The sequence below is a fragment of the Capricornis sumatraensis genome, chromosome 11, assembly GCF_032405125.1.
Source record: "Capricornis sumatraensis isolate serow.1 chromosome 11, serow.2, whole genome shotgun sequence".
NCBI classification, from domain to species: Eukaryota; Metazoa; Chordata; class Mammalia; order Artiodactyla; family Bovidae; genus Capricornis; species Capricornis sumatraensis.
The window spans coordinates 35,383,978-35,397,349 of NC_091079.1; the positions used below are offsets into that span (position 1 = coordinate 35,383,978).

Here is a 13,372-nt window from a genome sequence, read left to right on the forward strand (position 1 = left end):
TGGTTTGGTGCTACCCATATTAAAAGTTTCCTTTTAGAAATATTTCAGCAATATTTCACCATTTTTTCAATATAATTAATTCTTTTCCTACACTATCAACTAGGTGAATAAGAAGTGTCAAAACTTACTGAATGCTTACTAAATGCCAGACTATACTTCTAGCTGCTTTATATATACAAATTCACTTAATCCTCTTAATATCAAGAGTTGTTAAAAACTATACCTTATCTTAGAGATGAAGAAACCAAGGCATTAAGAGGTTAGAAATATGCAATTTACATTTGGGCAAAAAGAATGAGAAATTCTTTATCTCTACATAAAGAGATATAAAATAGTCTTCAATAAAGAGATATAGAATATATAAAGTTAAAAAAGCAAAGCATGCGTTGGATATACCATCTATATAAGAATAAAATCACACAAAAAAGGATATATATATATTTGCGCATAGTATGTTTTAGAGAGAGTATATAGGCAACTTAGCAGTAGTAGCCAAGAGAAACTGAGTAACTCAGGGCAGGCATCGGAAGCAGGTGTTTTTATACTCTTTTGTAAGTTTAAGATTTTATAATCCTAATTATTGCCTATCAAAAAGACATTAATAAAAATAAAGAAAAATACCTGAAAATAGCAAAGAATTATTTTTTAAAAAAATAAAGGACAAGGAAGGCCTGGGCATAAACACATGTAAATACAAATAAAACATAAAGGTCAGGACACACTGGAGTATGACCACTTGATGTGAGGGAGTCTTTCTGTAATAAGCCCTATCCCTCAGTGGTTAACAGTAAGGTTCCTGAAATTTTTTGACTCTTTATATATTTGATTATACAAATATCTTAGAATGCAGATGATATCACAAACAAGAATAGCTAAAAGATATGATGGAAAACACATTTACAACACATAACCTTAATGTAACAAGTGCTTCCACAAATTGGTAAGAAATCTAACCTATAGAAAAAAAGCTCTACTGTGTTCAAAGATGTTAACCACATCACCAAAACAAATAAATAAGGAAATGATCTAAATAACCAGCAACAGAGTAACGGTTTAGTAAACTGAAACACTGCTGTTCTTGTTCGTTTGTTTAGTTGCCAAGTGGTGTCTCTTTTGCAACCCCACAGACTGTAGCCCACCAGGCTCCTCTGTCCGTGGGATTTCCCAAGCAAGAATACTGGAGCAGGTTACCATTTCCTTCTCCAATCAAACCTGTGTCTCTCGCACTGGCAGGAGGATTTTTTACCACTGAGCCACTTGGGAAGCCCCAAACTGAAATATACAAGGGTCTTAATATTGATTTAACTTGGGGAGGGAGTGAAGAAGGGAGGAAGAGATAAGCCAAAAAAGACAGTCATTACATGAGAAAATAAGACACAGATATGTCTGGTAAAAACGAACAACATATAACTCTATGATATTACTGAATACCTGTAGAAACTTACGCAGTGAACAAGGTTTAAAAGGTGACATAAATTTATAAAGACAGATTTGATTTAGGATTTTAAGAAATTTACCTTGGATTTCTATTTTAATACAGCGTTTACACCATAAGATAAAAATAAAAAGTAAAATCACCACAGTGTGCTGTAACGTAATGAGGAAGAAACGGTTTTCTTTGAAAAATTCTAACACAAAGATCCCAGGATGATATGTGTCTAACTTATTAGGGTGATACAGTGCCCAGCACCTAGCAGTCATTCAAAAAACATTGAGAAATATTACCACATACTCACCTGCTATGCAACTGTCATCAGAGATTGGTACATCCAGATAAACAAATCCTTTGTTATATAAACCTACAGAAACAAAAGTATCTCGTTTTAGATGAAACAGTAAACATTAGTAGTTAAAAAAGTAAAATAAAAACTTTATTCTTGATTTTCCATAAAGATTCTTACAACTTAATGGTATGTGAAAAAGACAAGACAGAAGAAAAAAATTATTATCAAAGCTTTCAAAATCTTGGTTTCCCTCAAATGCTCAGAACTACAAAATTTTTCTTAGGATTCATTCACATAAATTTCTAATCTGTGTGACTAATTACAGCCACACTGGAAAACAATGGACAAAGGCCACATTTCAAACAATACCACGCCTTAGGAAACATTACTATTCTTATCTAATTGATAAATAATTGTTGCTAATTGTTGATGGCTTAAAATAAGTTTTTATGTTGACAGAAGACCATTTCTACTAACCACTTACTATGGACTACATTGTAATCTAGTGATCCAGAGAGTTGAGGGCCTGCATCAATGATCTTATCAATAGCGCATTTCTCAGGCAAAGTGCATATCTAGGAAAAGCAAAATATTTTCAATTAAGTTCTGTCCAAATTAACTAATTGATAAGTCTCCTCAAATCTACTGACATTTAAACCAACAATTTTATGTCATTAATTATATGAACTACCTGTTATATTCATTCTTTACTCTAGAATTCAAACAGAAAAGGCTATGCACATAACCATCAACTAAGGTGCCAAAGTATGCTACCAACGGAACTCACAAAACAAAGTAATTTTAAGTGCTAATACTTGCTGATAAGTAACATGTTCACTAATAAATACTAATATTCATTCACCCTTTTTGAACTGGAATCTGATCCACATACTGATTCTGAATCTCTCAAATCAAAAGCTAATTCACATGCCACAGGATTATCATCAGTGACAAGACCACTATCTTATGAAACAATCTGATATCTTAATTGGAAGTAAATGTACTGAAGCAGAATTTCTAAGCCTTGCTCTCACTGGATTTATCCTGTCCTTGGAAGCAAAATAAAATGCAAATTAAAAAGAAGTCCACATGCTCACTTAATTCCTTCAACCACAGGGATATGACTGGTCTCTAGGCACCTCATCTACTGCTCCACCTCCTTCCTCTAAATCAACAACTCTTCTTAAACGTATACAGCTTGTGACAAATGTGGTCTGACCACTGCAAACAGCATTTCCCTTGATCTTGACCTTAGTGCTCTATCAAGCACCTAACACTTGAGTATAGCATTTCAACAGTGATTTAAGAGCACAGCAAACTGTCCGATTTAAAACCCTGGACTTTACTGTGACTGGAGTCATTACTTCACTTCTCTGTGTTCATTTTCCTCACATGAGAAATAGGCTACAAACAACCCCACACCATTGGGGTTGTTATGAGTCAAATGAGACAGTATAAAAGGCACCTGGAACAGTGCCTGGCACCCTGAGCACACACCAAGCACTCAAAAGTGTTATCAATGTTACCGCTGGTGGTTGCAGCATCACGTCAACTGTACATGAAACGTCCATCTAATTAAATCCCCAGATGACCGTACAAGAACCACACAAGTCTCCCTCATTAATAAAGAGTATTTTCGACACGTACCAATAATCTCGCCTACTGAGATCATTTACAATTTTGAATTTAAGTTTAATTTCCTTCAGGAACACTAAATAGTGTCACGTTTCAAAAAGACTTCTGCAACTATAGTTAAATATAATTTTTAAAAATAAAAATATTTTAAAGATACCTACCTTGATGTCATCTTCCGTGATATATGCAGCCTGCACCACCCACCAGGCCTCTATGGCAATTTCCACTGGCTTTACTGGTAAAAGATCACGTGCCGTTTTCCTTCTGAAAAATTTCTGCAATGGTTCAAATATCTGAGAATTTGCAATCAATCTAAAATTACTATTTTCTTTTTTATTAATCATACTATAACAAGATCATTTCTAACAGGCTGCTGCTGGTAAGTCACTTCAGTCGTGTCCGACTCTGTGTGACCCCATAGATGGCAGCCCACTAGGATCCCCTGTCCCTGGGATTCTCCAGGCAAGAACACTGGAGTGGGCTGCCATTTCCTTCTCTAACAGGCTAAATACCTTTTAAAATTCTCATGTTTTAAAATTTAACATATTTTAGATATACTGAATGGAGAAAGTCATTCTTAAATTATTTCAAAATAAATTACTTCAAAACACTATCATTAAATCTGAATCTAAATCCAGATATCCAAAAGAAACCCAGGTGAAAATGTGTATCAATTTCACTCATAAACTGAACCCTGGGGGTGGAATGACTTAGGTTAGAAGATCAATGGAGCAGATTTCTAAAAATAAATGAAGTGTCCTATGCCTTAAAGATTTTAAATTCAATAAGCACTTAAGCTATAACCTAGAGACACTGATGAGTTGTTGTTGCATTATTTCTATATTAAGCATACTTTATTTGATCCAAAAAAATTACAATTCATTATTTCTACTACTTAAAAATTTAACAAGACTGTGTGATAAGAGGGACAAGAAATGAGAAAGAGAAACAACTAGCTTACTTTTGATGATCTGCACTGATTCATCAGATCAATGTATTGGTTTCTTCCTATGCCAAGAAGCCTTAGACCTAAAAGAAAGAGTCTTTCTTTTAAAATCATTTAATACATCTTGAAAAGTCAGTACACACACAAGTTTACTAGGAAAAAACCTTTTGACTTTTGTTTTTCTTTTGATTATTACTGACAATTAGGATCAAATTAAAAAGAAGTCTTCAAACGAAATACAGAAGAACCAATTGGGAGAGATAAATTCATGCTGACACTTTTGACAATGCTAAATGAGAAAAAGATTTCAAAGCAGAAGTCCTCCGAATTCCAGGAAGTCAAAATGTACTTCTCAGCAAAAGTTTCTTCTTAACACAACAGAACTGTCACATTTCAAATAGACACACTTCATTAAAACAAGTATAATTTTAAAAAGCAGCGAATTTTGTTAGTAAAAACCATGTACTGTGCTGCAAAAATACTGTGAGTGAATTTTCTTCCTCATTTAGTATACACCATAGCCCAAGTATGAAAAGGAACTTGACTCTCTAGAAAAAGACTAGTCCCATTTGTCTGATTCTTCCACTCCAAAATATCCCTCTCTTAGACATTTAAAACTAAATCTCATGCTTGACTTAAACCACCTGATAAAATTATCAAGAATCTTGCTTATGTTCTCATCCTTCACGTTAAAATGCACACCTTACAACACAGACAAGAGCACACATGCGCACAGACACTAACCATTACCTGGCTCAGAGCAATACTTACAGTCAGCAGCAGTGAAATTGGGCAATGAATCATAACTTTTCTCACTGTTCATAATGTCCTTTTAAAAAGAAAAAAAAAAAAGTAAATGATAAATGCAAATGTCCTTACACAAAACACTGAGATCAGAGTCTGGCAACCCAGTGCACACAGGTCACACAGTGGCACAGACCACGTGGTCTCGTCTAAGAACTGAAGGTCAGGCTCTCAGCTCTGGGTTCCTCACAGCGCTATGAAGCCTAGACAGTTGCCCTGCAACCTCTGCCCTGCAGAGGCTATGCAAGGAATACCTCCCTTTGAGCTCAGGATTGCGACTCTCCACACTGCAAACCTGATCCTAGACTCCTACCCCAGGGCAAGAGAGAATCCCAAGAGAAGGCCTGACAGTGGGTCACAGCGCTGCCAACAAAGACCTAACGACTAAGGAGTCTTTGCTCCTCCAAGTCACAACCAGCAACTCAGACACAGTCAGTATCTGGCTTCTTCCAACCCTCATCTATTTCTCCAGTAATAAACCAGCTGTTTACTGTGGGGATAAGACCCGTTTTCAACCCAGGAGTTATACCCAGTGGTTTAAGAACAGAAACCAGAGAACAGCAAGCATATGGATGCAACTGAGAGCTGGAAACTGGGACAAAATCTCGCTCTGTTATCTCCCCTAAACCTGTGGACAACACCAGGAAAATAATCAGAGAGACAGCAACAACTATTCTACACACTGCTCAGCTTCCACTTTCTTTATGCTGCACTGGTTCCAGGGAAAGGGACTGACAGAAACTCAGCTGCCAGGCCTCAACCTTTACTTTGTATTTCCTCCAAAACAGGGACACACAGGAGACACGGGGCGGTATCAGTGCCTTGAAAAGGGGGCTTAAGAAGACAAGTAGGGGGAGCTCCTGTGAAGGCAGCCTTATCCTGCAGGCACCCAGCTTCTTCAGTTCTATGTGCCCTCTGCTCTTCAAGGGGCTAGTGAGCCCAGAACAGCAGCACTCAAACAGAATTAAATCATCAATGAATACCAGATAAATACTGCCCATCTTTACATAAAGCTCCCTTAAAAGCAGTATATGAACTAGTACTTAAGGCTGTTCAACACAAGCCTAAACACTGCCTTTGGAAAAAGGCTAACATCTAAAAGTTAATAATCACAGAAAGATTAGCAGCCACGACCAGTATATATTTCTAGTCTTCTGACACATGCATTATATAATGTTGAGTCTATATCATCAATGATTCTTTCTACAGTTAGCAAATACCTAAATACATTAAGCTTCAAAGCTTAATGTTCAATTGTCAGCCACATTCTCAACCTTAACCATGCATTAAAAGCAATGAATTTTATACAAACTGTGCTAACATAAATGACTGATTAACCTACAACAGCACAAGGGGTCAACAACATCTTCAAGAACACAGAATAAGAACAGATACCCTCCCACTGTGAAAACACTGCTAAGCACAACTACTTGTAGCACAACAGTTACCTTATAAACGACTGTCCTTTTCACACTATCAGTTCAGAAACAATGTCCACTGTGGCTGGGCGCCACAAAGCTGGTCATCATCCACAAAGTGTCCGTGACGTGAAGTCTCATCCCTCCCCTAGATTCACACATCCTGCAAACTCACCTCCATGATCCCAGTATAATATGAGAATGGTGTTATCCTTAGGCCTTTTACCATGATGTCTGATAAATGGTAAGGGTACAGCATGAGATGGTCTCGACTGTACTTCAACAGTTCCTCATAGTACTTGCGTTCATCTTTCTTGACATGCTTAACTGGGAGGGAGACAAAGGGAAATTCTCCAGTTTTATTTGATGTCTTACTAGTAAATGCAATGTTAAATTCTTTACAAGCTGGTATTAATTAAAAATATGTAAACTGAAAGAGAACAAATAAAACAACCTAAGCTGGAACAAAGAATCAATTACAGCACAAGAACAGACGTCACAGAATGTAAGTAAAGTGCATAACGGGACAGGTAAGTACAAAAGAAATTCTTAACAAATCAGAAAGCAAAGAAGCGAGCATGGACTGTCTCCCCCGGCCAAAACATAAGCTATAAACTGTCCAATCCCTTACTATGATACTTTACAAAATAGCCAATCTGATTGGCAGCTTTCTGTGAAATCAAGTTTATTTTAAAAAATTATCTGCTGGTGTTTGTGCTTTAAATGTAAAAAGACATCTGAGTTCCACAGAATACACACTTCACATAGAAAACCTCTCTCTGAAATACTATGTTTAAAATAAGAGCAACAGATGGGAGGGAAGGTCAGCAGGGCAACAGAATAATCTGACAAATAAAAGGCAAACATTATGGGGAGGGAGGTGGGAGGGGGGTTCAGGATTGGGAACACGTGTACACACGTGGCGGACTCATGTTAATGTATGGCAAAACCAATACAGTATTGTAAAGAAAAGTAAAATTTTTTTTAAAAAAGGCAAACATTAAAAAAGAGAAGTTAAAAAAAAAGGAACCAATTATGTCTAAAATTTGTTCCAATTATTATAGAAAGAGGCTTCATTAAAGTTACATTATTTGGAAAATTTACAGAAAACAAAACAAAACAAAAAACTCAAAGTCAAAAATCAAGAAGAAATGCAATTCCTTCTGGCATATTTTCTCACATAAAGTAAAAAAGAGGTCATCTGAATCAAAATTAGTATTCTGCAGGTAAAATAAACCTATAAACAAGACTCTAAAAAATAATTTTCATTGGACTTAAAAGGAAAAATCTACTTGCTAATGCAAATTATTGTTACGTGTAATGGGTCATTATAGAATTCCACAAAGTCTGTACATGAAATGATTTCAGTACTATGAAATATGGTGAAAAGATAGATTTATGAAAATAATAACTCAGTAACAGTCAATTCTATCTCAATGTAAAAATGGCTCTACTTACCTAAGTTGTTTCTATATCGTAACTGATTGCGGATACTGTACAAGACAACCTGCTTCTCATATTCTCTCTGTGAATTTCCAAGACTCTAAAAAAAAAAATTCAAATAAGATTTAAAATAACTAAACCAACAGTACTCTCCGTCCTTAAAATTTCAATACCATGCCCCCTAATTTTATCCTGGAATCTCTACGTTCAAGAACGGAGTAAAGGTTTTCTTAAATTATATCATACAAGCTTTTCTGCAATGGTATTAGAGCAAAAAAAACAATGTGTTTATCTTCAATCTGCCTTTCTAAAAGGATTTACTGACACTATCTAAAGTATTTTATATATATGTGTATGTGTGTGTGTGTGTGTATATATATATATACACATATCTCTACAGAGCAGTCAGAAAGCATAACTGCACTTAAGTTAACAAAAAACTAAATTTTACTAATAAAAAATTTCCTTCTTGCCGGTTTCCAATTTGTGTGAATGGGGATGGATGGTTTCTTGCACCTACATTTTTTAAAATTTAAGAATGGCCACTAAAAACAGATCCCTGTCTGATAACTACTTACAGGTGAAGGCTATGATTATTAAAAATTAAGATTTCTGAGGAATATATATTTCAAATGTACCTCTAAGTAAGATTATTTCTTAAAAATGTCATCTAATGGTCTCATTAGAAAACATTTAGACAATTCTAGAAAATAGAGTTGTCTAAATTTCCAATATATTTTTTAATGAGCAAAATACTTTCTAGCTGTGAGCTTAGTGTTTTAAGTTCAAAATTGGTTTTTCATGAAAGCAAAGTGTAAGCTGGTCTGATTAGAGTTAACATTACATTCAATGTGAGACCATAAACTACATTTAATATGTGACTGCTATTCCCCTTCTAATTATTAGCCATGATCGTTCCAATATACTATAAAAAACATCTTAGAGATTAATGGAATATTCATTGGAAGAACTGATCCTGAAGCTGAAACTCCAACACTTTGGTCACCTGATACAAAGAACTGACTCACTGGAAAAGACCCTGATGCTGGGAAAGATTGAAGGCAGGAGAAGAAGGGGACGACAAAGGCTGAGATAGTTGGATGGAATCACCAACTTGATGGACATGAGTTTGAGCAAGCTCCGGGAACTGGTGATGCATAGGGAGGCCTGGTGTGGTGCAATCCATAGGGTCGTAAAGAGTCGGACACGACTGAGCTACTGAACTGAAGAGATTAATGACAGAAAAGATTAGAGGATTCAGTGACTATACTTCTTACTCGTAGGTTTTTGAGAGCCAAGGTAAATGTCCACATACACACTTTCATTTAAGACCATCTTCATTAGGCAGATGAAACACATCTAACTGGTACATAACTGGAACTATTGGTGGGTACCATTTTAAGAAAAAAGGGGCATAATGTGAGAAAACTAAAATGCTGAAATGTATGTGCTTACGTTATTTTCATCCACTTTAACATTACAGGTAGTTAGAAGTTCAAGTTTATCACAGAGAAACTGCTCTCCTGTCTCTGATGCAGCCCCAAAGCCGAGCTCAGGACTGAAGATATTTAGGGGATTCAAAATACCAGGCTTTCTGTAAAACTTTTACAGGATCTCCTCTAGCTCTACTGCTAAATAAAAGTCTCTTTCTCAAGGAACACAAAACACACACACACACACACACACACTCACTCACTCACTCACACAGCAGACAATCTGCTAAAATCTTAACAACTCTCAAACCTGAGGATTTGCTCTTCTGTTTCAAAATAAGTCCCTTAATTTATCCTAACTTACAACCATTTTCCTCCTTTAAAATTCTGTTCCTGGTTAACTCCAGGATAAAAAGTGTAAATCAAACCACTTACATAAAATATAAGGGCCCTGTTATTTGTAAGCTAATTAGAGAACAGAGCTATTAAACATCTAAGTCTTTGCCATAGTCATTAAGTGATGACTGGTTCTAATCAATACATGTGTGCTCGCACAAATAACTAAAAGCTACATTAAAAGCTGATTCTATTCTTCACTACCCTGGTACATAAAATATTAACTGCTATGTTCACAAAGATTCTTTGCCTTCTCTTCCACTCCTACCCCAAATTTCCCACCATTCACATTTTAAAACACTGTTGCCTCTATAGGAAGCAACTAAAGAAAGGTCATTTTACTCTGAGACAGTGCTGACCCTGCAGAAATTCCAACCAGGTCTGACAAATGAAGCTGGGCTGCACATAAAAGGAACTGTAACAGATGGAGTGCCACAGAAACTGGCTGCAAAACATCCACTGTGCATCAGATTAGCATAAACGCATTTTTTTCTAAAGCTTTTGCTCCACAAATCCTGTCCCAATATGCACCCCCCTCAAAGAAGTACATAGTATTTTTTTTTAATTGACCCTCCTTGGATCACACAGAACCACACCATAAAATCTCCCTTCAAATAAAACAACTATGAATTGTTTTGAACAATGAATACTGGTAAACCTATAGTTTTACCAGTAATCCTCAAATCCTCAAAAATCCCCCCCAAATCCTCAAACAATGGTGTGATCCACAACTTTTTAATATATTCTTGGAAGTCAAGTATAGCTCACAACAAATAAAAAAACCTTTCATCTTATTTACATTTTTAAAAATTTAATAATTTTTAAAAATTAAAAAAAAAATCTGAATCACCTTCCCCCAGCTGTCAGAAATCAATCACTTCCAAATTAAATGCCTCAAAACTTAATGGAAACTCTTATCAAAGTACTTAGTATCTGTTAACACACACACACACACACACATACACACACAAATTCTTTTCACACAAGGACCATTTCCCACTTTTAAACTGACTTTACCTCCAGGAAAAAATCTCAAACTGATGCTATCATTCCTTCACTCCAAAAATATTTACTGGAAGACAACTACAGCCCTATACACAAGAAATACAGTGCTGGGGGTCAACTACTCTAGATTTAGATCGGGGAAACCTTCCTGGAGGAGTTAATATCTGGATTCAAGAAGCAACAAGTAATCTATGGCAACAAGTGGTGAAAGGGCTGGGTTTGCATTTTAGAAACCTCACCCCAATAGGGTATGAGGAATGGATAGGAGGGTCTTTTTCTGAAGGCAAGAGACCAGAGAGAAGGCTGATGTAGTAAACCAAGGTAGAGCCTGACCTAGGAAAACAGAGCAAGGCTAAGTCCATGAAATAACTTGTACAGAGGGGTTTTGCGACACCTTCGACAAGTGGAAGCTTATCCTAAGCGAAAATATCAATTCTTTTAACTGATGTTACCAAAAGAAGTTTTAATTTAATGTCATGTTTGTACCAGATTATAACACTGTTTGGAGATTATTTTTAATAGTTGTGACTAAGGTTTAGAAAGGCTTTGCCAACACTAATTAAGATCGATTATTTGTTGGGCATAATGGAATCATCCATCTCCTGTCTATCAAGCTACATTTATTTTTGTGAAAGGAAGAGTAAACATGGAAACAAAGGCTTACTGGTTCTTCCAGTTGTCTTGCCATATGCCACAAAACTCTAAAGACAGTGTCCATCAAGGCCCTCATTCAAGCTTAACAAGAGAAGCTGATTCCTCCAGCTTTAGAGCTTTCTTCTTCCTGTTCAAGATTAATGTCACAAGGGCGGCCACTGCCACCCAAGAATTCGTAGTTCCTTAAATCTATCTTTCCACTTGTGTTTTTGGTATCTTGAAGTGAAGCATTTTCTCTGCCACATGATACACTGCCAGAACCTTAAATTATTCATTGCCTGGAACTAAGACCCCAAGCTGAGAGCTGCGGCAAAGTAACAATCTGTATACCATCACCACCACCATCCCAAAACCTCCAAATATGCCAGTGTTCAGAACCAATGGAAAATAGAATTTCACTCCCAACCAAGTAATGCGGTGGGAACTTAAAGGTCAACCACTGGCCAGAGAAAAACAGTGCTTTCTATACAGCACTCATCACTCCCTTCATAAGCTTCACCACCACTCCCCGTATCATGTATTTACTCATTTGTTTACTGTCTTTCTTTTCTCAAATGTAAGCTCCATGAAGACAGGGCTTTCCTTGTGTTGACTGCTGCAAATTACCTGCACCTCAAACAAGGCATAGTACACAGCAGGTGTTCAATAGATATCCGCAAAACTGAGTAAAAATGACTCTCAAGCATTTGAGAACTACTTCTTAAGGAAAAAAAAGACCAAACCTCCTTGTCACTCTCTTGTTGCAACATCTCTAATAAACCCACCTCGTCGGGAGGCTAAAGCCCAACAAAAGAAAGTAGGAAAGCTCTGCAAAATCCAGCCCTGACAGCTCCCACCCCCAAACACTAACCAAGCCCCACCTCCAGATTGTGAAAGCACGCTTTCGCTCATCTAAGCTTTTCAAAATGACTTTCTCGTTGGAAAATCTTTAATCCCCCTCTTTTCTAGCTATCTCTTATTTGTCTTAAAAACGCATTTTAAATGCCTCTCTTACACATTCTCCTGATGCTCCATTGCCAGTTTCTGAGTCCCTCCTCTGTGCGCGCCCCTACACTATGATGCTGGTTCGTGTGAGCAGCTATCAGCCTGTAACGCAGTCATTTGTTTCTCGTCCCTTTGCCACCATCCCCAAGTTCTGAAGATCAGGAGCTGTGTTTCAAATTTGTTTCGAAGGTGTCTAGCCTAGTGCCTGGTGAAACGAAGACCGCGTGCGAAGGCGCCAGGCGAGTCCTGTGGTTTCCATCCCATTTCGCAACAGCCCCATCCTGCCTCTCTGGCCCCAGGGCCACCCCCTCCCCAGCCGCGGGTTTGGGATCGGTTAAATCCAGACCCTTAGCGGGGGCAAGGCCGGGAGTGAGCCCAGAGGCGCGCAAGCAGGTGGCAGCGGGGCGGGACCAGGTCCGCAGCTTCCGTACCTGCCTCACGTTGGCCGGCAGCTTGCTCCAGGGGTAGTTGTGCCGGATGTGGAACTCCACGTCTATGTTCATGATGCCGGGAGCCTGGGCGGGCGGCAGCGGCCGGGATCGCCGCTGGAACGACGCCTCCCGCCTGCCCGCCCTCGGCCCGTCCAGGGAGCCCGCGGGAGGCCCCGCGCCTCACACGGCGGACGGCCCGGGCTGCCCCATGGCCTGGGCTCCCGACAGCTCGGCGCGGCCCGGGCCACGGGGCACGGGAGCAGCGGAGAGGGGGCTGCCGGACACCTCGGCGGCTCCAAGTTTCTTCCTAGTTTCGGGCTGGCCGGAAGTGGCTTAGGGTGTGCGTCACTTCCGCTCGCCCGAGCGGGGCCGAGGGGCGGGGCCGGGGCTGGCCCGCTGCTTAGGTCCCTGCATGCGAGTGGACCAGGCAGGTGGAGCCGGTGGTACCCGGATAGTGACTCCCTGTCCGCGCGCCCCGTATCCCTCTGTTAGTCTCTGG

General features: G+C 38.5%; 1 protein-coding gene across 3 annotated transcripts in view; it reads right to left on the minus strand.

Annotated features, from left to right (window-relative positions):
• Positions 1-12,983, minus strand: part of FAM91A1 (family with sequence similarity 91 member A1) — a 44,438-nt gene extending 31,455 nt beyond the window's left edge. For all 3 annotated transcript variants that reach the window (XM_068984058.1, XM_068984057.1, XM_068984056.1), the window contains exons 1-8: positions 12,874-12,983; positions 7,986-8,070; positions 6,703-6,854; positions 5,077-5,134; positions 4,321-4,388; positions 3,521-3,634; positions 2,209-2,299; positions 1,737-1,799 (exon numbers count right to left, since the gene is read on the minus strand). In XM_068984058.1, coding sequence (XP_068840159.1) covers positions 1,737-1,799; positions 2,209-2,299; positions 3,521-3,634; positions 4,321-4,388; positions 5,077-5,134; positions 6,703-6,854; positions 7,986-8,070; positions 12,874-12,945 — 703 coding nt within the window. In that variant the 5' untranslated portion in view covers positions 12,946-12,983. The remainder of the gene's footprint in view (positions 1-1,736; positions 1,800-2,208; positions 2,300-3,520; positions 3,635-4,320; positions 4,389-5,076; positions 5,135-6,702; positions 6,855-7,985; positions 8,071-12,873) is intronic.
• Positions 12,984-13,372: the final 389 nt, after the last annotated feature.